The sequence below is a fragment of the Haliaeetus albicilla genome, chromosome 9 (assembly GCF_947461875.1).
Source record: "Haliaeetus albicilla chromosome 9, bHalAlb1.1, whole genome shotgun sequence".
Lineage (NCBI taxonomy): Eukaryota > Metazoa > Chordata > Aves > Accipitriformes > Accipitridae > Haliaeetus > Haliaeetus albicilla.
This window is the reverse complement of record NC_091491.1, coordinates 8,915,005-8,938,563: the sequence shown is the minus strand read 5'-3', so window position 1 is coordinate 8,938,563 and position 23,559 is coordinate 8,915,005. Positions and strand designations below refer to the sequence as shown.

The window sequence follows — 23,559 nt, the reverse complement described above, 5'->3', positions numbered from 1 at the left end:
AGTGGAGAACACTTTGACATTGCTTTTTCATTTGAGAAAACATACAGTATTTTTTCACACTGCCAGTTATGAAATAGTAGAACACATTGCAATGGGATATTTTGGAGGCTGGATATAAATGGCTATATTGGGATTGAAAAGGGAATAGACAAATTAATGACTATTAAATTCATCAACAATTTTTAAACACAGTGGTCTGGATGTACAGGGGTGGGGGGAGAACTCCTCTGTCCTTTACTTGGTTCTTATTCTTTCTCCCTCATGTTTGTTACTGATCACTTTTGGAGCCAGGATTCTGGGCCATCAGTCCAGTTAAGTAACAGCTGGACCATTAGCCTGACCTGGGACAATTATATTCATGTTCTCACCCCACAGGATCTGTAAGGCTGTGGTTCACAACAAAGCTGTGTAGTGCCAAAATTATCCTTTTCCACCCAAAATCCCAGTACCGGGCCTAGCAGACTCCCATGAGCGTGTGCTAAGAGTCTCATTGCACCTTTGACAATGCAAATAGAGGAGTCTGTCTCTCTCACGGATGTGTGGGGATTTAAGGGCTCAGCTCAATTAAGGATGATAATGCTTTAGGGCCCAACTGTGTATTGGAGACTTCAGTAAAGGCTTTGCCTTTGAGTCCAGGTGCAGTTAGTATTAGACTCCAGTTTAACATTTAAACACCTCATACACAAGTGCTGCTGTGGGGACATATCTGAAGAGTGTGGCAGTCACAGCTCCTTTGCCAGCTTAGCACAAGGGATTTGTCCTCTGTTTTTTTCCCTTGGCTCATTGCCTTCCAAATTAGTTATTGCTATTGATCTTCACTATCATTCATAGTCACTGCGTTGCATTGCTCTGAGATGGGGAAACTTTTACTAAATTTGAAGAAAAATGTTTTGTATGCTTCCCACTGTCGAGGACAGCTAATTCAGAGCAAGGCAGGATTTCTTCTTTTCAAACCCTGCCTGAATTGATATCTCAAGGTGGTCTGTTCTTCTAGTACCCTGAGCCTGTTTCCAAAAGGGACCTGTTCCCTTCCACCTTCATCTGAGACGCTTGAAAGCCCGTGCCACTAACTAACCAAAGGGGAAAACTTCTTGACCCTTGACACTGTGGCTCGTTCCTGCCTGGAGCAGAGTGCTTTATTGTCTGCTCAGAATAAGTAAAGTTCATTTGACCTAATGTAGCTGTGAAGTTTCTGATTAGCCACATTATTAGTGTCTAATCCCTTTTAAAATCTTTTTAGGCCTTCAAGATGAACTGTAAGACTCCACTTTTATTTGTCTCCTTTCTAAAGTTGCTAGTCAAATTCTTCTCAGCTTATACAAACCCACCATCTTTCCTTGTCTCTACTCATTTCAGCCCCATGTTTGCATTCAGGCTCCTTGCACAGGACTAAAAGGTTTTTGAAAACAGTGTATAATTTCCACTGTTGTGCTGCTGTGTCCAGTGCCCTTAGTTTACAAAAACATGTCAGGTCAGGGATGGAGCTGCGGCCATGCTGGGCTGGCCTCTGCCCAGCAGTGTAAGCGCTTAGAGATGCCCAAAAAGAATGTGAATGGTTTTTGAATGTGCCAGTTCTCCACTAAACCCTGTGCTTAATTTCTCAGTCTCATGCAATCAATTGACTTTATCCTAAATTAATTCACGCACAACTGGAGCTTTGAGAACCCATCTTGAAACCCTTCTGTTTAAAAGACAGACATTGGCTAAATCTCTTCAACAAATAGTGTCATATATTAAACACTACAGTAGGGATGCTTTTTTTTTTTTAAGGAATGTGGGTTATTATTTCAAACTTTGAAGAATGCTATACTGGTTGAATCTAATGAAAATTGCTTCAAATTTAGATTGATTTTTTGAATCTAATGACATTGATTTTAAGTGAACTGAGTCTAAATGGGAATGTTCATTGTTCAGTGAGTTATCTCTTGATTACAGTGTTATTTCCACAGGGGCAAACAGAGCTAAACAGTAAGCCCATCCAGTTCTTAATTAATAGTGGGTTGTTCTCTAGTAAAACCACCCTTAATACACATATAAAATAGAACATCAGTGCAAATGTTATAAATAGCGCTGTGTTAGTTAAAATAAGTTTTGAGTGAGTCTGGATGACTATAAATTTCTAGGACCTAGCAGGAACAGATAATATTGTTGTAGCATAAAGGCTTTGCAGAGTTCCTGCATGTCAGGCACCGTTTCCACCCTTGTAGCTGGACAGGGCACTCCAAAAGTGGGACTTGACAGAAGGGCAGTGCCTGCAGGCATCGCTGCTCTCTGGACACGCTGCCATGTGGTTGCCTGCAAGGAGCTGAGAGAAAAATGAGCCACAAGGTCCCAAGCTCTCCACCACAGAGCTTCTCCTCCCCAGTGGCAGTGTCTTTAGAGAGAGAGATAAATCAGCTTTTGTAATGCCTGTCCTTCTAGTTATAGGTAGAAAATAACTTGTTGTGTTTCTATATAAGAAGAAAGAAAAGCAACTAGAAAACTCCAGTTTCACATTCAATTTTTTTAATTAGGCTGCATGTGAAATTGCAAAAGCCCCACTCACTGCTGCTTCAAGGATCTTACATCTGTGCCCATACTGTGAATATATTTTGCAGGAAATCCTCTGACAGCTGAGTCTGCTTTCTGGTATTTAAAATGGATCTGTCCTTTAAGCTCAGTCTTTGGGATTTGGAGAGGAGGAAACTAAATCATGTGGTTGAAAATTTTTTTAATTTCTCCCTGCATTACCTATACACAGTGTGGTGGGCTCTAGTCTTGGAAATGCTTTGTGCAGAAGCTGCATGTGCAGAAGTCTTTGCAATAGCAGGAGGTCTTTCATGTTTGCTGCAGCCTTTGTTCCTTCCGGGGACACCATTAAGACACCAGTGAATTGGAATAGTTCTTAAATTAGTACTGGGAGGAGAGAGGGCTTTTTTTTCACTCCTTAGACCTGGAAGAAGCAAATCCTCTCCTGGGTGTTATTTATTGCTTTGTTTAATAGCACTGAAAAGTTAAAAAGGCAGCTGTTAAAATGGCAGGCACATTCACCAGGCAGAAGGGAACTAAAATGAAGATGCCCCACTTTAGCAACTCCTATTTTGCAACAGCTGCCTCTCCCACGAGAGCACCTCCGCACACCTAGAAGCCGTGTGTGAGTGCTGCCAGCTGTCACTTTACCGTGTAAGCCGCACAGTAGCTGGGGCCGGGTGTCCGGATGGCACCGGATCCTGCCTTTCGTGCAGGATCTCCCAGAAGATACAGTGATTCATCGAGCCTTGCAGATCCTGCAGACTATGGCCAGGTTCAAGCCTGTTGTTAACAGTGGCTGCAGAAGCAACTGACCTTTTCTAATTTTTCCAGTTGCAGAGTATTTTTTTAAACCCAGCTGTTTAGCGTTCGCAGCTAAGTTCTGGGTTTCTGTTAGCAGCGTTTGCTACATTTCTTCTGTCTGCTCCAGATTTCTCCTAATTGAGTCAGCCCTGGCTTCACCACATTTTATTACTCTCATTTATTGCAACTACTACCTATCAAATTAATTGCTGTATTTTGACAGACCCAATTTACTTTCCCATTATGGCTGCTATTACTATTGATGAAATGTGGTTGTCAGCTCCTGTATGGGGGATTGGTCTGTATTTATAAAGCCTACCCTGTTTCCAGGCTCCCCAAAAAGAGAGCAAAACAGTCATCACTGCCCTGAGGGCCATACTGTCCATGTAGACTAAGCACAAGGAAGCCAGGGGGGGAGAGGGAGGTAAAAAAGTGGCTGATCCAGGTCTCCAAGCAGAAACAGCTTCTCCCAAAGCAGCCCAGAGGTACCTGCTTCGTGGGGGCTTTGTGTTGAGAAACGCCCAGACCCTGGTGCCATAGAGCTGTTCAAAAATAGGCTGCAGAGATCCCCTTAGGGCAGCCAGGTTTACAGCATCATCTTTGACAAGGGAACAGCTGCAGCTTGGATTTAAATTTGCCAGATGTTTCCACTAAAGATGCTCCCTTGGTCTCTGCTAGTGCTTGGTGTCTGTCTCTTGAGTCCCAGGAAGATTTCAGATAGGTACCACGTAGATGCTGTCAGAACAGAGTCAAACCCAACCAAAAGCCCTATTGATTTTCACTGCAGTGAGAGAACTGCATGTCTTCACGGGAAGAACCATGCCCCACGGGGCAGGTAGGTGTCCTCGTAGGCTGCCTAAGGACCAAGGTACTGACTGTGGCACAGGATTTTCCTCTGGCAAAGACCCACCATCAGCAGGACCCTCCAGTGAGTGGCCCCGTGCTCGTGTGGCTCTGCCTGCTCTGAGCTCAGCCGCTGCACGCCCCATTGCACATGGTGGTGATGCCGTGACTGTGATAGGACACAAAACCCCCAGAGGTGCCAAATTTTGTGGCCCAGGAAAGCACAGCTGGACATCAGCAGCATGCTGGAAACCATCTGGAGCCTTCAGCAGTGGTAGGAGCTAGAGTGGGTTTGTACCACTGTTACCAGTGCCCGTCCCCATCTGTCCTTCAGGCTGCAAGTAAACGCGACTGAAGCTCCATCCTCCATTTCACTCTGCTCGCTAGGCTTGTTAGGTACAGAAATACAAGCTTCTTTGCCTGCTGCCATCATCTTCATGATCACTTTCTCCTTTGTCTCATTGTTTTGCTCTCAGGGACAGACTCCTCTTAAACACATCTGTATATGTGCATCCATCTTTAAGGTAATTCAGTGTTTGTGTTTCCCCTGGGTGCTGTAGAAACGTGTGTCTTCTCAGCCCGCGTGATTTGTGTGGTAGCGAGAGTATTCGGCTCTATCCTTCCTTCCTGTAGGAGCAATTTTACTGCAGTAATTCTGTGTGTGTGACACTAACGTTTATGTATGCTTTTTTTTATTATTATTATTTGTGGTTCTTTGGCATTTCAGCCTTCTTTGGGGGGGAGGGAAGGGTGAAAAAAGCCGGTTGGGTTTTAGCAGGAACTGCTGCTCAGCCCCACATTCGCAGGGGAAATAGCTACAGAATTTGGGAAGGGCTGAGGTTTGTGATTTGGGCTCAGGTTTAATATTTAGTGGTTATGCGAAAGAAATAGAGCTGGAGCCATCTCTGCTCCAGCTGCTCTACCGCTTCTCTGTGCTTCTGCCTCTGATACTATGCTGGGACTGAAATCAGCCACTCTGTGTGACCACCCACCCCACCTCAGTCAGGACTTCATTCAAACACAGTCATTTGTCCCACCACTTGCACAGACCCTTCTAGGAAGCAGTTGGTCCAATTGATTCTGTTAAATACCAAAATAACATTCAATGCAAACTGTGACAAGCTGCTTACAAACATCTCACTGTGAAGTCTCAGGATCTAGTGCTTAGGCAGGACACAGCCTCCACCCAGGCCTGAGGAGATCTGGGCTGGGCTGAGAGACCAGGAAACAACCACATGCCTCTACATACCTTTGGGAGCTGCTCCACCGCTCTGGAGACTCTGGCTGGCCTGGTTTATCGCTCCGAGACAAACAGAGGAGCTCGAGCCAGGATGCCGCCCGCTCTGAGTGAGGACGGACTTGCAGAGATTCTCCAAAAATAGTTAGGAGAACGCAGGCGGAGGAGGATGGGGACTGATGTGGTGCCGTGGGTGACAGCTGGTGCCACTGCCTGCTGCTATATTTTTCATAGAGAACTTTCATAGAGAGGAGGGGGACTTCACTGGCCTAGATGTAGATGAGGGCAGATTATTGGTATTTAATGGGGACTCAGTGGCAGAATTAAGCACTTCCCAGGAGTGTGCGTATTCTGTGATTCAGCTCTTTGTAGGTTGTCCCACTCCATCCCTTTCCCGTGCTGCCTGCATTTTGGAGGGAGGTTCTGTGAGGCTCGTTCCTTGCTGGGCATGAAATGCTGTGTAAATACTCAGTGGCTGTGATCTTCCTGCAGCTGCTGTGGTTAACAGTGGTGTTGTCTCCTGGATAATTGCACAGGTCAGGCTTCACTCACCTGTGGTTCAAGAAATGTAGCAGAAATACAGTCCTATTTCTTAAAAAGAGTTATTCAATGGAGATTCACATTCAGCCGCAGGCCTCAGCACGAGCCTCAGCTCCCGTGCAGACTGCAGAGCACTGATGCCTTGATCTCTGCTGCCTTACATGCAACCCCAGCTTAGCAGATATTCACCACCATGCGGGTATCGTTTCAACCTGGTTTGCATCGCACCCCTCCTGCCCTGCTGCAAGGTGTTTGGAGAGGCAGAACCTGCTCGGGGTTGCAGGGAAGCGTTGAAGGCACCCCAGGCATGGAGCAGGCTCAGCGGAATGTGCCAGGCAGCTGCGAGCAGGGAGCTGTGCTGTGTGGAGCTGCCTGTGCTGTGCTGGAGAAAGGAGCCTCTGCTGCTGCGCAGGGTGATAAATCATTTAAAGAGGGCGATGACAGGCACCGGAAAGGGGGCTGTTCCTCAGCCTCCCCCGCAGGGAAATGGTCCACGCTCTGCGGTCAAGGTCAGGTTTATCGCAGGGCTTTGCTGGAGTAGAGGGAGAAGGGAACGTGATCTTTGATCATTTCTGGTTTCTTTAAAAATTGGTATAGACCTGTGTGTACTTTTAGTGTTGTTCCCAACCAGACAGTAACCCCAGAGCCCCAAACTCATGCTTCCCAAACACTGGGTGCTCCAGTGCTGACTCTCCACTGCCAATTTGGCTTGTCCACACAGACTGATTCTCCTGCAGCCAGGCTGGCGTGAGCGAGGCCAGACACCCTGGGAGACGCAGATGCTTGGGGTAGCATCACCTCCTTTACGCTGTGGATGTCTTCATATCTTCACAATGGAGAAACAGGCATTTTAAGTGCAAGTTATCTGCCTGCCGAAGGTCTCTGCTGTGGGGTGTTGTGGATGGCACCTGGAGGTGTCACGTTTTCTCCATTCAGTCTAGAGCAGTGACAGCTTTCTCTGGTCAAATCTGAGTCACAGGCTGTTTTATGGATGGTATCATGGTGGACGTACAATGCAAGTAAGTTATATTGGCTATGTTTTAAGGACTGCTGCTCTCAGGTGCTGAGCTGTTTTGGGGACCAGACAAACTCACAGAAACTGAAATGAAACAGCTGTTGCATAGGGAAAACTGGGTTCTGGTAGGAGCATGCAGTTTTTACTCCATTTACAGTGCGGCTTTGGAGAAGCAGTTATGATATCAAGCCATCACTCTGATCTTTTTTTTAAAAAAAATCAGGTTAAAGAAAAGCAAACCAGAACTCCCCAAATGCAAACTAGATAATTTGGAAACATTGCTGCTGGTCTGCAAGACTTTCTCCAAGAACCAGATACCTCCTCGTGATGCTGCAGCCGGGAGGAGGGCATTCAGGGAAGCGCACAGCTCAGTCTTCGGGGCACAGAGACCAAGCAAGTGTGTAGGCACAGCACTGCAGCGCATCGAGCTGGGATATTGCTGAGCTGTTTACATGGTACCAGCACAACAGGCTAGTTCATTGCTATTCCCCCTTAATATTGATGTTGTTGACCTGGGTTGCCTGTTGGAAAAAACACTCCCATCTTTATTTCTTGCATTGCTATGTGCCTATAATCTCTTAATTAATCTCTTAATCTCTTTGCCGTTCATGTAGAAAACAAGGGAGCAGAGAAGGAGGCAGGGACCCAGAGCTGCCCGATGTGTGTGAAGACGAAGCTACGTCCTGAAGCCACAGGCTGGTCGCTCACGTGCTGCTGCTGTTGTACCCATCGTGGTGTTGTCTAGCACACATCTGCCCTCATCACCAAGTCCGGGGCCTGCAAAGCAGAAAAAAAAACCCAAACCAAAATGGACCAACCCAGAAAACCAGAAAGGAGGAACAGAGCAGCAATAAGGAGAAGAGCAAGTCCTCAGGCAGTGTGGCTGGCAGAGGGCTGGCTCGGCCTCGTGGGCAGCTGCGTTCCTTGTGCGAGGTGTCCATGCACTCCTCTGTGTGTGCCTTGCTCTCCACTTGTGCTTCACGTGTGGGCTTTGTAGTTGGGTGTCTTGGCCGATGAATGTGGTTTTATTTGTAATGCAGCAAACCAAACGTCTCATGGGTTGTTTGCCCTGCAGACTTTTTCCTTGCTCTTTTGCATTCTCTATTTCAAGCACCAGGAAAAAAAATTACATCAGAGCTAGGTTTTATATCAGGGGGCAACTGTCTCATTTAATGCACGGGTAAAGCACTTCTCTATATCAGGACACAGTCCTGCTCCTGCTGGAGTTGATGGCAAAATTTCTGTGGATATCAGTTAAACGGGGAAGAGATCTTGCTTTTGGAGTGAACGCTGTCACTCTCTATGCCTGCCTTTCTCTTTTTTTTTCCTTCTCTTATCCCTCTGTTTTGCACAGTGTAAATCCTGCCAGTATTGATGGCTTTAGTCAGGGCAGTGTCATAAAATAGAAGCACTACATGGTATTCCCTGTAATGTGCAGTGAGCCCTTGAACGTCGTAGAGATCTGGAGCGTTGGGATATGCTGTTACACGGAAAGGCTTAGTGCACCGAGGATATCTGCTAACAGTGTGCTCTTCCCGAAGAGCTGGGATCGTAGTCAGCTGCACCCAGTCCTGTGCACAGATGTTGTTCTTAGAGCTGAAAAGAAGTGGTAGGTTTGGGGTTTATTTTATTTAAGGGTGACTTCCTTTCCCTCACTCATGTCTTAGCTCCTTTAAAGTTACATAGCTGATGCTTTTAAACTCTTTATTTCCTGATAAATGACCCAAACCGGGAGAGCTTGCTAGGATGAAAGATTTGGAGGGTTTTTAGACTAAGGAAAGCTACAGAACACAAAAGAGATCAAAACTTGATCTTTTGGGTTTTTAAGGCTTTAATTTTTAATTTTATTTTAAGACTGTAATTTTTATGCACGTGCTGATGCTGCTATTTTATCCATAGATTGCTTCTAAACTTGGGATTAGAAGCTTCATCTCTACAGCTGGACAATAGGTGAGAGATTGCACTTAAAAGGGTGATGCAGCTATTTCAGTGGCTGTTGACTGTATGGACTGTGTATATAATCAGGAATTTCACTCTTGTACTCAGAGTAAAAAAACAGTGACACCAGTCCGTCAGAATATATGTCAATATTTTCCCTTGAGCTTTGTGGGGCCTGAACATGCCCCTAGGAAGCCAATGGGATTGGATTCTTATTTTATAGTACTTAAATAAAGGACACGATTAAATTTGCTTCCTACGTAATCATCTTACTGTCTTTTTTTAGGTTAATACTGAGGACTTGGGACTTTGTCCCCTAATTTATTTTTTTTTTTGCGAGGGGATACATGTACGAGGGTTGTTGGTAGTGACTGGTGTACTGGTGTTCCTGTTCTGTTTACTACAATCTAGTTTGGTGGTTCCCAATGTTTTCATAGCTGGGCTTTGCTGCTGGTGCCTTCTGCTGCCCATCCCCAGCCTGCTGTCTCCCGTTGCTCATTTTCAGCCACCTCGATGGGATGCCGAGAAGCAGTCACCAGCCTGGGCTCTGCCCCACGTGTCACCTGCAGATATTGGCAAATTGGGAAATAGTATTGCAGCTAATGTATTTTATTAAGGAGACCTTTAATTTTTGAAGCAGGCATTAGATCCTGTAAAGGTTGCTGCTCTGGGCTTGTGCTTTGCAGCGCTGGCATCCGGACAGTAAATCCTGCCTGCTTTGTGTGTCTGCCTGCACCAGCTGTGCACTCAGCATCCTCTGAGGGCCTGTGGTTCTGCTTCGGCTGTGTGCCATGATCCATCCCGCAGGTTAGCGTGCTCGAGCGCTGGCTTGGACCCTGCTGCCTTGTAATGAAGATTTAAGCACCCGGTGAAAGGGAGTGAAAATGGAGATGGGGACTTGGCAAGTCTGAGAGCACAGGGGTGCTCTGCAAATGTAGGAGAAGGGACTGGCCGGGAGGAACCGCTGCCTGCGGAGAGGATGGTCTCTGCATGCAAACTGGTCTGTGCTGGGGACAAAGCGCTGGGGTGCCACCAGGTCGTGCTGCACACCAGGGGCTGAGCTGAGCAGCCCCGGGGAAATGGTAGGAGTGAACTCTGTTCTCCAGTTTGCGGGGAAAATGGGCTCTCTCCAACTGGTGCCCCCGGGGCTGGCCATGGCAGAGCTCTGCTGCGGCAGGGCTGGGCTGCCAACAGCGGGGAGGACAGCTGCGATGCCAGGTGAGCCCCCAGCCTGCGCAGAGGAATGATCTCAGGACAAGGACACATCTCAGGAAGTTGCCTTAGCCCTGGGAGAAAAGGGAGTACCTGTAATCCTGATGCCCGTGGGAATTCTGAGGTCTTAGCAACACTTGGGTGGTGCTCAAAGATCTCGTAAGACTGCAAACGTGGTGTTTTTTATTGTATTTCTTATACATGCTAAGAATAATTTGGGGATAGAGACAGACTTTGCTGATCCAGCCAGTTGCTGGGGTTATTCTAGTAATGCCCAAGGGGGTGGGAGCTAGCAGCGCAAGGCTGCCGGAAAGCTGCTCTCAGCCTCAAGTAATGCAACCAAACAGATGTTTGGTTACTAATTAGCTCTGTGTCATGTTCCTTTAGTGGTAGTTGGAGTGCCACTTCAGTTTTGGAGGGGAATGGGGAAAATGGGTGTTTATTATGATTACCCCAAAATCTACTTTGAAAAAATTGCCCTTTTTGCTGAAGGAAATCCTTGTGGAGCTGTTTCCACAGGTCCAGGGAGCAACCAGAATTGTACAGCTGGGCTTGTGTCATACCTTGTTGCTCCAGAAAATCTGCCAGCCTTGTGGGTTTTTCCTTTATACCTCCAGAAACCATCTGTATTGCGTTGCAGACAGCAGCCTGAAAACTTGCATGAAATGAAAATGGTGGAAACTGCCCTAGCAGCAAGAGAAACATTCAGATTTATTCAAAGGCTTGGTAGGACTCCTTCAAAAATATGCTGTACTTCTCACTTAGGTGAAATGAAGTCCTTGCTTGTTTATGTGCATGTTAGGGCAGCTCAGAGCAATGCTATTTCTGCTCTGAAGAAAGGAAGAGACTAAAGAGATAGTATTTATTTGAAAATAAACATCTCTGGCAAGCCAGCCCTTTTATCTGTTCGGGAAAGTCATTCTCTGTAGCTGGATGGCTAAATATTTGTCTCGCTTCTCTCTATGAACTCAGGAATGGGGTTTGGCGTGGCAGGGCTCCTCCAAGGAGTGAGAAGAGCTGGCATAGGCATGCTCTGATGCTTTTGTATGTGCTCTATATTTTTCTCCTCCAAATCCTCGCTTGCCTGTGCTATTCCTGGAGCATTGGCATCCTGTGAGAAGAGATACCGGGATGCTCTGAGCTGCCTTAGCTGGGCTCTGCGTCCCGGGAAGGGCTCCTCTTTCCCCTGCTGCGTGGTGGCCCAGTTGGCTTTGGTCTGCCCCAGTTGGCTCTTCCAGCTTGGGGATGGGCCCAGATTGAGAGACCTTGAAGGAAATTTCTCTTTTGAGGAAATCGCACATCTTTTTGATCTCCAGGAGGTAGATTTCTTTGTCTTGCTCAATTAATAGCTGTAGGCCTTCAGTTGGGGAGGCAGTGCGAAGTAAAAATCCTGGTTTAGTGTCTCCTGTCTGGCACAGAGGAATACTGCAGTGAATGTCTTTAACCCTTTGGGCAGGAATATATCGCTATGAATGTCACACTTGCAAGTAATTGAGTGTTTCAGCTCTTTAATGATGCGTTGCAGTGTGTGAGTGGATGCATGGATAAACACTCACGGTGTTTATAACACCACCTCCCCCAGCTGTGCCCACTCAGGGGCTCTGTGTTGGGCAGTGGTTTTCGCAGTGATGTTTCCATGAGAAGTCGCAGCGTGGGCAGACATGGTGTAGCCACATGATTTAGCCCTGGAGCAGGAGCAGGTCTATGGAGGGGGTGTGCAGGACAGAGAAGGTATTTGTAGCGAGCCTGTGGTTGGGTGTTTCCAGGTGTCCGTGCTGCTGGAAGCAGAAGGAAGACCTGGAAGTTTTGGCTGCTGCACCATCTCTCCAGCCCGATCCATGTAGGAGCCCACACTCGCAAGAGAAGCTAAATCACCTGCAGCAGTAAGTGTGACTGGACTGTGATTTTTTTTTTTTTTTTTTTTTTCCCTGTGCCTTGAGACAGAAGCAGCAAGCTGCACAGGAAAAGACTGGGCTTTCTGAAAGATCAAGTGCCACACATGTCTTTGACATGTTTTCTTTATCATCATTCGAGGGTGGGTAAGTCAGGCCTGTCCTTTGCCGGTCATGGTGGCATCAGTTACGTATCTTGTTTGTGCCGTGTCTGGGGCCAACATCTCCTGTCCAGATGCTGGTTCACTTTTTGCATCTTGCAGGTTAGAGAAATCTTTGCGTTTCAGAGCTGAAAGCGCACCTTGGGATTTGTGCTGAGGCAGCGGTGCAGGTGGGTTGCAGGTTTGCAGGCGTGGGGGGCTGCAGCCTGCCTCGGGCACCAGCAGCACCAGCATGGGCTGCTGCCTTTTCCTGCTGCAGAGAGACGTTGCAGGGTTGGAGATGAAAAATGGGGCAGCTTTAGGTGTCTTCTCCTGGCATGTCCCCTGTGATACACCACGGAGGGGACACATGATAAGTACAGGGTCTCTGGCGAGCCCAGCACGCTCCTGCCGCTGTGCCCCATTGTGTGCATGCCTGTCCCCTTTGGCAGGCCTTCACCTCCCCTGCTACGTGCCAGAATTTGGCCCTCAAGGCAAGCAAAACGGTGCAAAACCCACTAAGGCTAAATACATGCCCAGCTCCTTGCAGTGTGGGGGTTGCTAACTCAAGCTGTGTTATTTGTGGGTCCCAGGGAGAGTGCTTTGACAAATGCTGCCCTAGAAAACATTCCTGGGGAATAAAACAGGGAAGGCAGGAGCAGTGGGTGGTCAAGCAGCATCCAGGTTTGTCTCAGGAAAGCTATTTTTGTATACGGCTGCATCCAAAGGGAGCCTGGCAAGGGGACAGAGTAGCTGCTCCATGCAAAACAAATTGCAACTCAATGAAACCACTCCCAGGACGGAGTTTAATTCCTTATTTATTGCCAGACTTGCAGCAGGGAGCTGGTGGGAGGAATTTTATGTTCTTCAGCACGGCTCCATATCCTGAAGCCATCAGCAGCGCTGCGGCAGGGGCCGAAGGAAGTTTTTCTCCATTTCTGTGGTGTGTGGCCTGGGGAGCTCATTTGCTCTCCTCCGGCTCAGTGCTTTCCCTCCCGTGTCTTGCCCAAGCAAACCATGAGCTTTGTCCTGCCAGCCCAGGGGCTTCGTCCCAGCCCCTCAGAGACCCAGGCTCTCTCTAAGGGTCCCGGCTGCCCTCGCTCGTGCCCAGAGCCCCTCATCTCCCACCGGCTGCAGCGAGCAACATCCCGTAGCTGGTGCTTTGGGCTCTCTTACACCAAGCAGCACAATCAGGTATGTGAGAAGCTGTTGCATGATTGCAAGTTATCCTTTAATGGGGCAGCTAATGCAAGAGCTTCAGAACAAATGCGGCAAGGACCGTTGTCTCTCCAGTGTTGCCTCTGGGCAGACTGGCTGTGCGAGTTAAAAGGATCACTTACAGTCTTGGACACCTTCGTTGGTGATTTCCAGGTGTAGAGGTGTTTTGCTAGCTGCTCAGTGTTACTGTTCTGCTGCAATAAAAGATGGTCCTTCTTTGAGATGGGGGATCTCACCTTTGAGGATGATGGGGATGGGGACAGCAGGAGAGGCAGGCTCCTTTCTGCCCTGAGGGATAGGGATCTCAGTAAATGTAAAAACCTTTCCAGAGGAAGGAGTACTGTGCTGCAGCACGGGGTGGGGGAGGTCCTGCTGAGATGAGAGCATGAGCACGTCGGGTGTCCAGCAGGAATACTGGAGACTGGAAAGCAGATAGCGGGGGTTTTGTGTAACTTAGTTCAGGTACCAAACTCTTCCACTTTACTAGGGCATGTTTACAGTGTTGTTTGCTGAGCAAAGCAGTGAAAGGGATTTCTTTTCTGGCCCAGAGCCTCCTACAGAAAACCACTCTCTGATCACCTCTCTCCCAACCTGATTTAACCTGGATTATCCCATGTTACTCTGTTACTCTGAACGCAGCCCCCCATGGGACCAGGGAAAGAAAGTAGCTCAAGAGCTAGTTGCTGCCTTTTGCCTTCCCTTCCCTGAAGGAAAGCCATGTATGGGCAGAATTGCTGCTAGCAGATGCCCAGGGCCTCGGTCAGTAACCACAAGCCATCAGTCAAAGCGTTCCAAAAAATTGTGTAAATTCAAGAAAAAATATATTGCAACTTTTGAGGATATAATTCAGATCCTCTGTGCCGTAATTTTGCTGCTGTTTCTGATTTATAGGCCTGTTCTGTTAGTATTTAAGTCTCTTGTTATACTTGATGTTAAATATATGACTCTGTATGTACTCTGCTATAATTCAAGCATGATGTATATGCACTCAGTACTGTAATGGCACGTGGCCATTACACTGTAAATATGTACCATGAATAGAGAGGCTATTTTTTGCATGCTTTTGTACTCTAGAACTGAAGAGAAAATGACAATAAAGTCCACAGAAATGACACTCGGTCTAAGTGCGGTTCCTAACGCGGCACTTGCTGCTGGCTCTTGTGTGCTCTCTGCTGTTCAAGGCCTCTCTGTGCTTTTAGCTACAGCAAAGAGGGGCTTACAGGGCTTCCACCACTCCTTTTGTCCCTGCCCTTTCCCTGGTGGGCTTTTCCCTGGACAAAGATGCTCAGGGACCTGTCGTGCTTCAGTACCACATCACCAACTGTTACAGCATCTTGCTGTAACGTCACCTGTGAAGTTGTCTTGCCTTAATTGCATTTGCTTCCAAAGAAACATGCAGTTTGCTTTGAAGAGGGGTTGGCCTGGGCTAGAGCTAACTCAGCATGGTTGTGGAAACCACAGCAAATCCTGGGCTCGTCTGGTGCTGTGGGACAGGACTGGCCGGCCGATCCCGCTGTGCTCCGGGGACCTTCCTCCAGGTGAGGCACACAGAGGCACCGCTCTCGTCTCATTCTTAGAGTACTGAAAAGGAAAACACAACAAACAAAAGATGAAGGCATCTATCTCATCACCTGTCATTACTGTTCTGCCCAAACACGCACACAATGGGCCCAATAACCGCTAATGCTAAACACACCTGTTAATTCATGGGTATGTGAATTTATATAATATACATTTATTTACTTATATAACTTATATAAATTGTTAGCACCTTCTGGCTCTGAATGTAAAAGGACCTGAGGTACAAAGTACTTGTAGTGAACTGGTTTTAGAATCTTGTCTGTTCACTGAGATGCCCTGGGCTTTATTTGTTCTCCTGACACCTTTGCAGCCTGTTCCCCAGTACCACAGTGAGCTGCCCGGGGGAACCGAGTCCCCCTGACACAAGGGAACAGCCGGGCTGCGTGTCCCCAGAAACAGCTCATCGCTCGGGGAGCACAGTACTCAGTCCCTTTGGTTAAGCAAACCAGACTTGGCTTCCCCTTCCCATAAGCTGATTTGTTTGGCTTTACAGTCAGGGGACAGAAATGGGAAGACCAAAATTCTTTCCAGCCAGGGATGGTCTCACACACAGGTCTGGGTCTGCAGCCATGCCTGGGGTTTGATCCAGCCAGGTAAATGGCTTGAAAGCTGCTCCCCCTAATTTTCTTTTAAATGGACTGTATTTCAAAATGGATTTCTTGAGCAGTAAATTATAATTTAGTGCTTATTATAACATTCATTGAGCTGACTGCTGTAGCGTTACACCAAATACTAATTATTAGAAATTAAGGTGACAGGAGGGAATAATATTCTCAGTTGTGTAAGTAGGAGTAATAATAGCCCAGGAGGGATAAGCGAGGCAAAGCAGCAGGAGAATTTCCTTTCTGTGGGGAAATGAGAGGTAATAAAATCCCCAGAAGCAGGCGTACTGGAGCCAGGGCTGCTTGGGCAGCAGGTATGCAATGAGGTGCCGGGCAGGGGAGCTGCCTGGGGGAAGGGGACAAAAATAATCAGAGCTGCTGGTAGGCGGGAGGGCACCAAGCAGAGGGGTCACTGGTGTGGGACCGTTGGGTCCAACGTGTCCGGTTTTGGGGCATCGCCGCCTGGCAGGATCCATACAGGGAAACAAGCTCCAAAGGCTCAATCTTGCCTTGACGTTATTTCCCTGATTTGTTTGCCTTTTGTTCCCTCTTCAGTCTGAAATTAAATTTCCTATACTAATTTCCAACAAAAGATGGGAAGATGTTTCTGCTGGGTCTGATATTAGCTGCTGGTGCATGTCGTTATGAGCTGCAGGTTTGGGTGCTGGTAAGCAGTTGCTGCTCAGGCTTTGGGCAAGGTCCGGCTGCAAATGGGTGGTGGTTTTAAAGCAAAAGCCCGAGTCCTTAGTTACAGCCAAGGTGGAGCTAAACTAACCTCTGAATTACATCTTGTCATGCCAAGTTTCACCCTGAGAGCCACGACTGCCACTTAAAACTAACTGCAGTGTAGGTGGGATGGATGCGGGGATGGGATGAACGGCTGGGGAAGCACCCAAAGCTGTGCGGGGCTGTGCAAGAGATGTGGGTTTTTTTTTTCCTGTCCCCAGTGAAGGGGGAGTCATCAGCCCTCAGAAGACACAGCCCCAACCAGGAGTAACCTCCTTATAAACTTCACCCTTTATTGTTACCCATGCTGCTCCACACCAAGCTGCACAGCTGCCTCCAAGGCTTCCCTCCAGCAAAGGCTGTTTAATCACACTCCCTCTTTCCTATGGTTTAACTGGGGGGTGGGTGGGGGGAAGATCTTACATGTGAAAGTGATCCCTTTGTTGCCAAACATGTCCAGGATTTGTCTTTTCATCTCCTTGAGTAGGAAAAAGCTGTTTACCATGTTCTTTTCTAAAGCAATTTCCAGGGAGGTCCAGTAAACACAGCCAAGAAATGCCAGCATCAAGCCCTGACCGACTTTCTTCGCTTGAGTAAATCAATGTTTTGCCACTAATGTGATCTGAATGCCCATTTTCTGTGCCCCATTTATTTTAATGCAGGGGCTGGGGTGCAGGGGGAGGTGGCACCAGGGCAGCTCTCCATAAATCCCACTGAGGCACTAGGCACTTTCACTCCCATCTGATTTTACGATGTGTGATGTGCAAACGCATTAGGGGAGAGCCTCCACGCACGCTAGCTGGGCTAACTCGTGTCAGCCGTGGTGCCTCGCAGCGCCTGCCTGTCTCCCTGCATCCCTGCCTGTTGATCTCAATTTTTTTTTTGGCAGAGGAGGTTTCTCAGGGCTGTATTTCGGGAAGGGGGATGCTCTTGCTTAGTCTGAGCCAGCCAAAAATCCCCGTGAAAGAAATTTTTTTTGCATAACAGCGTTTGGGTTTTTTTCATCATTATCATGGGACGGTGTGGCATGAGCATCTCCTCCCTGCCCTGTTGGTCCCGTCAGCCCTGTTGCGGGATGGGGATGGGGACAGCAGCCCCCAGCCACCGTGGGATTGCCGGCAAGGGAGGAAGCTGACCCGCTGCCAGCTTCAGGTGAAGCAATTAAATTGTGTGGCTGCCACTGGCGTTTCCTGCCTGTAATTAAAGCTTTTAATGAGGAGACATATGGTAATGGCCCTGGCCCCAGGCTGGCATTTTGCCAGGTGTGGGTTTATTAACGGCTGCTAATTACACCCTCCTTCAGTGTATACAGTTGAGGAGGGCTGCATCGCTTGGCCCGGAGCACTGGAATTGGCTGTGAATGCTGCTAAAAAACCCTCTTAATTTTATTTATCTTCTTTCCCTTTGCATTGGGAACTGAACCCCCTGGGACATGGTGATGGCTCCTTCCCCGCTGCACCTGACCCCCTTCTCCACGCGCAGGGGCTCCAATCCTGGCTGCATGTCCTCCTCACAGTCAGAGAGCACTTTTTATTCCCTGAGGTGAGTTTTGCTGAAAACCTGATAGTCCCGGTAGCTGCAGTGGGGCTCGAAGGCTTTCCCCATCCCGATGGCGTATCCAGCTGCTGGGACATCCCCAGCCCCAACGAGCCTTGGGGCTCCTGTGTGTCCCCAGACCAGGAGCGCGTGTTACCCCAGTAAGAAAATGGGTAGCTTGGTTTTGTTCCCCTTAGACCTCAGCTCTGCTGCTGGGGTGTTTGTTGGATGAAGTGCATGACAACAAGGCTGTTTTCCCCCTGCAAAAGGCTCTTAATAATGGTTATATTTTTTACACTGCGTCTTGTAAAGTACCTCGCTCCCAGCCTGAGGCTCTGAATCTTCCAGCTCTGGACAACCATTTAGAGAAAACGAGGATTAACATCACCCACACGGAATTTCTCTCCTTTCTTTAAAAGCCAGCCCCAGGTCCTGCTCCTGCAGCAGCTCGGTGCCATCCTCTCTCTGCCTGCCTTGTACCTGTAGTGCCGTCACCGACGGGACATGTGCCGTGGCCATCGCCGTTCCGATGCACTGACTCCGCCGCCGTGAGGGATGGAAGCCCCTGGAGAGTGGGACAAGGACGGACAGAGAGGCCACCGAGAATGGAGTCAGGGTACATCGAGCTGCTCTCCAGTGTCTAGACCTTGAGGGGCCCCACAAACGCATGAGCACAATTCGGGGCTGGGAATGCCCCCCCGGTACCGTCGGAAGCAGCAGCTGAAGGATGAGCTGCCGCAGCAGCGGATGAATCTGGGAAGAAAACCCCATGGCCTTTGCTGGACGCTGAAACGCTGTGTGAGTGCCTGAGGTTAATCCGGGGGGATGGCCCAGGCTCTGGGAGCTTCCCTGGTAATTAGGGATTCGGGCAGCGGCAGCCCGGAGCAGAGCGGGGCATCTGCAGGCAGCTGCCTAACGAGTTTTGGCAAAGTGTGGCGGTGGCTCCCAGGCTCGTTGCCCGAGGTTTGGGGGTGCTGGCCAAAGGTGTTTCCTGCACTGTTCTCCAGAGTATCAGGAAATAATTTTTTAAGTATTTCATTATGATGGCTCGACTGATGGGAGTGCATGTGACAGGACGTCATTTTGGGAAGCAGGTAAGAAGGGGTGTTTGCAGGAGGGCGTGAGGCCGGTGTGGGTACAGCCTTGCCAGAGCCCAGCGCTCCGTGAGTGGGTCTGCTTGATATCCGCACCAGGAGGGTGGAATGTTTAATATCAGATTTACTCATTCGACATATTTACCTATTTGATCATACGGGGGATTTTGCTTTAGCAGCGTGTTACAGCAATACACTGAAATCACAACACAAGCGTCATGTAGCAATTGCAACGTCCAGGCAAATCCCAGTACAACTATCACGTCCAGTATCGGCACTCCCTGCTCGCCCACAGCTCCAGTCGTGAAGGACGTGCTGGAGAAGACCTTGGCACTGTGCAAGCTGCCTGGTCGGGAGAGGGGAAAGTGCAGAGGTCTGAGGGAAAATGAGTGAAAATAAGAATAATTCTTCTTTAAAGGAAAACATAGCATTGGTGTGTGTAAACTCGGTACATCCTGATCCAGCTTTCTGCAAATGCGTGCGTGACATGCAATGCCCAAAGAAAAGTGTCTCCTACTCATTAAGGGTAAAACTAGTGATTTATCTGAGGATAAACCAGCCTCTTCTGGAAGCGAAGCCTTGGGCCAGCCTCCTGGTGCCCTCTGCTGCCAAAGAGTCTCCGGCCGGCAGCCCAGCCCGGCTGTGGTGGCATCTCAGTGCCCGGGCAGCTCCAGGCGGGCTCCTGCCCAGTGATGGGACTCAATGATTTTGCTTCCTTGGAGCTAATTTTGCACTGTGACAGTATTTTCAGTTTCATACCATAACATTGGCATTAGGTGAGGTGAGCTCCCATGAGTATTACCCTCCCTCCACTAAAACTTCTGTGGATACCCATTTCATTCTCTGTTTTATTGAAAATGTTCTTAAAAAAGGACTTTTAATGCTTATTTGAATTTCATAGGTAAGCGTTTAAAAAAAAAATAGCATTATTCCCTCTTACAAAACAGTTGTTCTTCAATATACCGCTACCACATGTGTTACTGAAATATGCTGGATCTCCTGGTGAGACTTTTCATTACTCTTTGGAAAATTATATTTGGCAACACCCTTCTCCATGTATCCCACCCACCACCCCTGCAGTTCAAGACTTTTATTCTTAAAAGTGATTTCATGAACAAAAATGAAGACGAGAAATTAGGTTACAGGATTTTAATAGCAGTTGAATTTCAGAAGCCGGTATCTCCAGAGGGGTCATGGCAAAGTTCATTTTTTTTTCTTCACAGATCTGCTCTTCTCCATATTTCAACTAAATGGTTTTGTCATCAGACCACCAGCATTTAATCGTGGCTGAAGAGAAGCCTAAAGAGGTCAGTGTAATAAATCTCCTCTTGAGAACCTCTATTAGCTGTAAATGGCTGTCTTATGTGTTCATATTAATGATTTATTCATACAGCAAAAAAAACCCCCACCCCTTTTTCAGAAATAAGTACCTTAAAAGATCTAATTCAACAAGAGAAGTCAGGTCACCCTTTAGTCCACCAGTGCCTACATACCAAAGCATTTCACAGCGATGCAGGCCCGAACTGTGCAGGTGCTGAAACGTTGCATGAATACATGTGACGCCCTTCACCGTCGGGACATTCCCCCTCCGTGTGCAGCAATGCCTTTCTTCAGATTGCAGACAGAAGGTAAAAGGTTTCAGATACATCAGTACTATCTTGCACACCACTTTTCCTTCCTCTTTATTTCTAATACAAGATAGCAATAATTTTGAGGATGTTAATGAATGTATCATGACATTACGGGATTTGGACAGCAGTTGCGCTCAACTGTGCCCTGAAGAACAGGCAGCAACGGATTGTTTTATCCCCCTTTGTCAAATTCTTGCTTGTAGTTCTTCTCTTGTGGAAATGTTTCTTTGGGCTCAAGTTATCACCTTTGTTTTGTAGTAGATTTTTCAAATGTTCTTCTTTACAGTTTAGCATTAAATGAAACAGTATGTACATATTTGCATTCAATTTACAGACTAGTGGCTGCTTGATTTCTGCAACAAAACTGACAGTAATGGTATAAAACGAAGACAGACTTTTTCAGCAAGATTTTCTACAGTGGACCTTGTATGAATGACATTTTTCTACTCTTCAAACTTTGAGAATATTAGATAACTTTTAAGTCCCTAAGTTGTTTCCTAAACAAGCAACTTAATTTTTACCTGATGTCCTAGTTTTTCCTCCTCTGAACTCCAGCCTCCACACAGGCTAACATTCTCTACAGAAGTCCCGAGCTCGACATCAGAAATTAACTTCCTTTGTGAAGATTTCAAGAGCGGCCACCAAGTCTCACAGGTCTCCAGCCACATATCAAGGCAATGTATGTTTAAAGACACTGGTTCTACCAAGCTGATTCTGTATGAAGTCTTCAGAAGTCGGGGAAGAAAGAATTGCAAAGGGTATTTTATGCTTTTAATACATTTTTTTATTGCAGTAACTACTAAATTATTCACAAGTTTAATGTCTTTCAAACAGCTATGCTAGTAAAGTAGAAATTAGTATTGATATTTCATGATACGACTGTACAGGAGATTCAAAACCTGCTGAGGCCAACAGAAAGATGCACAGAGACTGTAATGTATTATGAATCAAGTACAGATAGAATAAGCTTAATTAAGTCACTTCAAGGAACTCAAGCATAGCAGTCAGTCTTCACAACATTTTTACAGGAAAATCGGATTAAACATGAATAAAATGACCTTTGCTATTTAGTAGAAAAAGGACCCTGGACAACAAAAATAAAAACAGCCAAATAAACAAAATATACGTGTAAAGCAACTTAAGCTAAAGTAGGACAAGGTGATCGAGTTGCTCATTTCCTCCAGTGGCTTCTGTATCTTTGGTCTGTGGAGCAGCACACTGTCCTTGCTTAAAGAAAACACAAGCTACCTCTTTCCAAACTCATGTGGAGTGGTAAGTAACCCTGAAACTTCAGAAATTGGGTTGAAACTCAGTATTGATGCAAATAGATCTATTTCTCATCAGAACCTTGACAACAGTGTCACTGTCCCACTCTTCTCTGTTCACTTCCTAGCTGTTGGCTTTTAAAACACAGTGAACGGCATCTCAGCCTTAACCAGACACTCACTGCTTGTGCAATACGGCTCCTGCGGGAAATTGGTACAAATCCCAAGGTCCTCAAAGACAGAAACATCTACTCTGTTACCTGAACTGGTATCAGGCTGAAAACGCACTTACATATCCTTACAGGTCTTACTTGGGCTTTTTTTTTTTTAATAATCCTTAAAATAAACGAGCACTATGTTGTGTTCGAAGTTAGCATTCATAAAGTCAGGAAGGCACCTTTGCAGCCAGGTTATCTAACCCAATATTTATTCCCAATGAGAGCTACATTTTACAGACTTTTTTCTCCCCCTGCTTCCCTAGGGAGGTGCTAAATAGGTGCAAACTGACACAGTTCAACAGCTTTTAGTCTAGATCCTGGCAGGACTAGAGGAGTAAGGGATTAAGGAAAGTGCTTCCGGAAAGATAAGCCCCTATCATTTTAAGCAAGCTGTCTAAATGATTTTTGTTGCCTTTTCAGAATTTCCATTACAATAACTGATCATGTTGCTTTAATTTTTTGCTTTTCTCTTCAACGTCTTTCAGCACATCTTGCAGTTTCTTAGAGTTCTGTGTCAAGAAAGCAAAGCTTTCTTCCAAGTTGCCAGTCCCGTGCTCCCTACAGATATTCTCAAGCCCATCAAACCATTGCAAAATCTTCTCAAGCTCAGCCTGAACAGCCTTCTGTTCTTCCAGTTCTGCACGCAGTGCCTGCCCAGCAGACGCCTCAGCCCTGTACTGTTGCTGCAGCTGATGGATCTCATCCTGAAGCGCCTGGAACTGTGCTTTGCTGTAGGGGTACTGCTCGTGGACCTTATCCTCGGGAAGGAGCACGTTCTTAGGGATGTTTAACACCAGCTGCAGAAGCATTTCTTCCATTTTACTGAAGAGTTTATCAAAGTGCTGCTTCATGAAGAGAAGAAATTTCTCCGTGCTTTTCCGGATTTGGAAGGGGCTGATTTTACAGCCGGGAAACCCGTCCAGCTTCTTCAGGATTACGCTCTCAACCACCAGCATCATTTCAAAGAGGTAGTCCTGGAACGCGATGTAGATGCGCAACATGCACGTCTGGGGGGTGAAGCCAAAGAACTGCGCTTCGTAGGCCATGGGATTGACCGACATGGTGGCGGAGGAAAGCCGGTAAGGGAAGGAGCGAGAAAGGCAGGGCCCGGGGAAGACGGGCCTTGCTGGAGGCGGGAAGGCCGAGCCCGCAGCTGAGGGGAAGCCGGCTCCCACAGGAGGTCCAGCGCAGCCCCGGCCTCCCGCGCCGTTACCGGAGGCACTGGGGCCGCTCCTCCCGCTCTAGTGCCGCAGACCGAGGCTGGTGACCGAGGCCGGTGCCGGTGCCGAACCCGACCCCCCCCGCCGCCGCTGCTATGGCTCCCGCCGCCGCTTCCCGCCTCGTTCGAACTCCCTCAGGAGGGCAGCCCCGCCAGCAGCCAATCAGTGGCCACGAGGGCAAAGGCGCCGCCCAATCATCAAGAGCTCCAGCCCTCGGGGGCGGGGAAAGCGAGGGGAGGCCCCTGCCGCCCTCGCTGCTCGGCCAATGAGAGAGCAGCGCGACAGCCCGGGCGTTGCCGACGCCGATTGGTTCCGCCGGGGGTTGGTGGCGGGGGAGGG

The 23,559-nt window shown here is 47.8% G+C and overlaps 2 protein-coding genes across 6 annotated transcripts in view; one reads left to right on the top strand and one right to left on the bottom strand.

Annotated features, from left to right (window-relative positions):
- CAMKK1 (calcium/calmodulin dependent protein kinase kinase 1) overlaps positions 1 to 14,461 on the top strand; it is a 113,665-nt gene extending 99,204 nt beyond the window's left edge. For 4 of the 5 annotated variants that reach the window (XM_069791449.1, XM_069791446.1, XM_069791447.1 and 1 more), the window contains 2 exons: positions 4,632 to 4,679; positions 7,562 to 14,461. In XM_069791449.1, coding sequence (XP_069647550.1) covers positions 4,632 to 4,679; positions 7,562 to 7,634 — 121 coding nt within the window. In that variant the 3' untranslated portion in view covers positions 7,635 to 14,461. The remainder of the gene's footprint in view (positions 1 to 4,631; positions 4,680 to 7,561) is intronic. The other variant, XM_069791450.1, reaches the window with a different exon arrangement.
- A 5,559-nt stretch (positions 14,462 to 20,020) lies between these two features.
- On the bottom strand, positions 20,021 to 23,442 carry MIS12 (MIS12 kinetochore complex component). Its single transcript, XM_069791444.1, has one exon. The coding sequence runs from the start codon at positions 23,059 to 23,061 to the stop codon at positions 22,429 to 22,431; it is 633 nt and encodes a 210-aa protein (XP_069647545.1). The 5' UTR covers positions 23,062 to 23,442; the 3' UTR covers positions 20,021 to 22,428.
- Between the last annotated feature and the right edge of the window lie 117 nt (positions 23,443 to 23,559).

Coding starts and splice junctions, on each gene's coding strand:
- MIS12 (XM_069791444.1), bottom strand. CDS start 23,061: ATGTCGGTCAATCCCATGGCCTACGAAGCGCAGTTCTTTGGCTTCACC.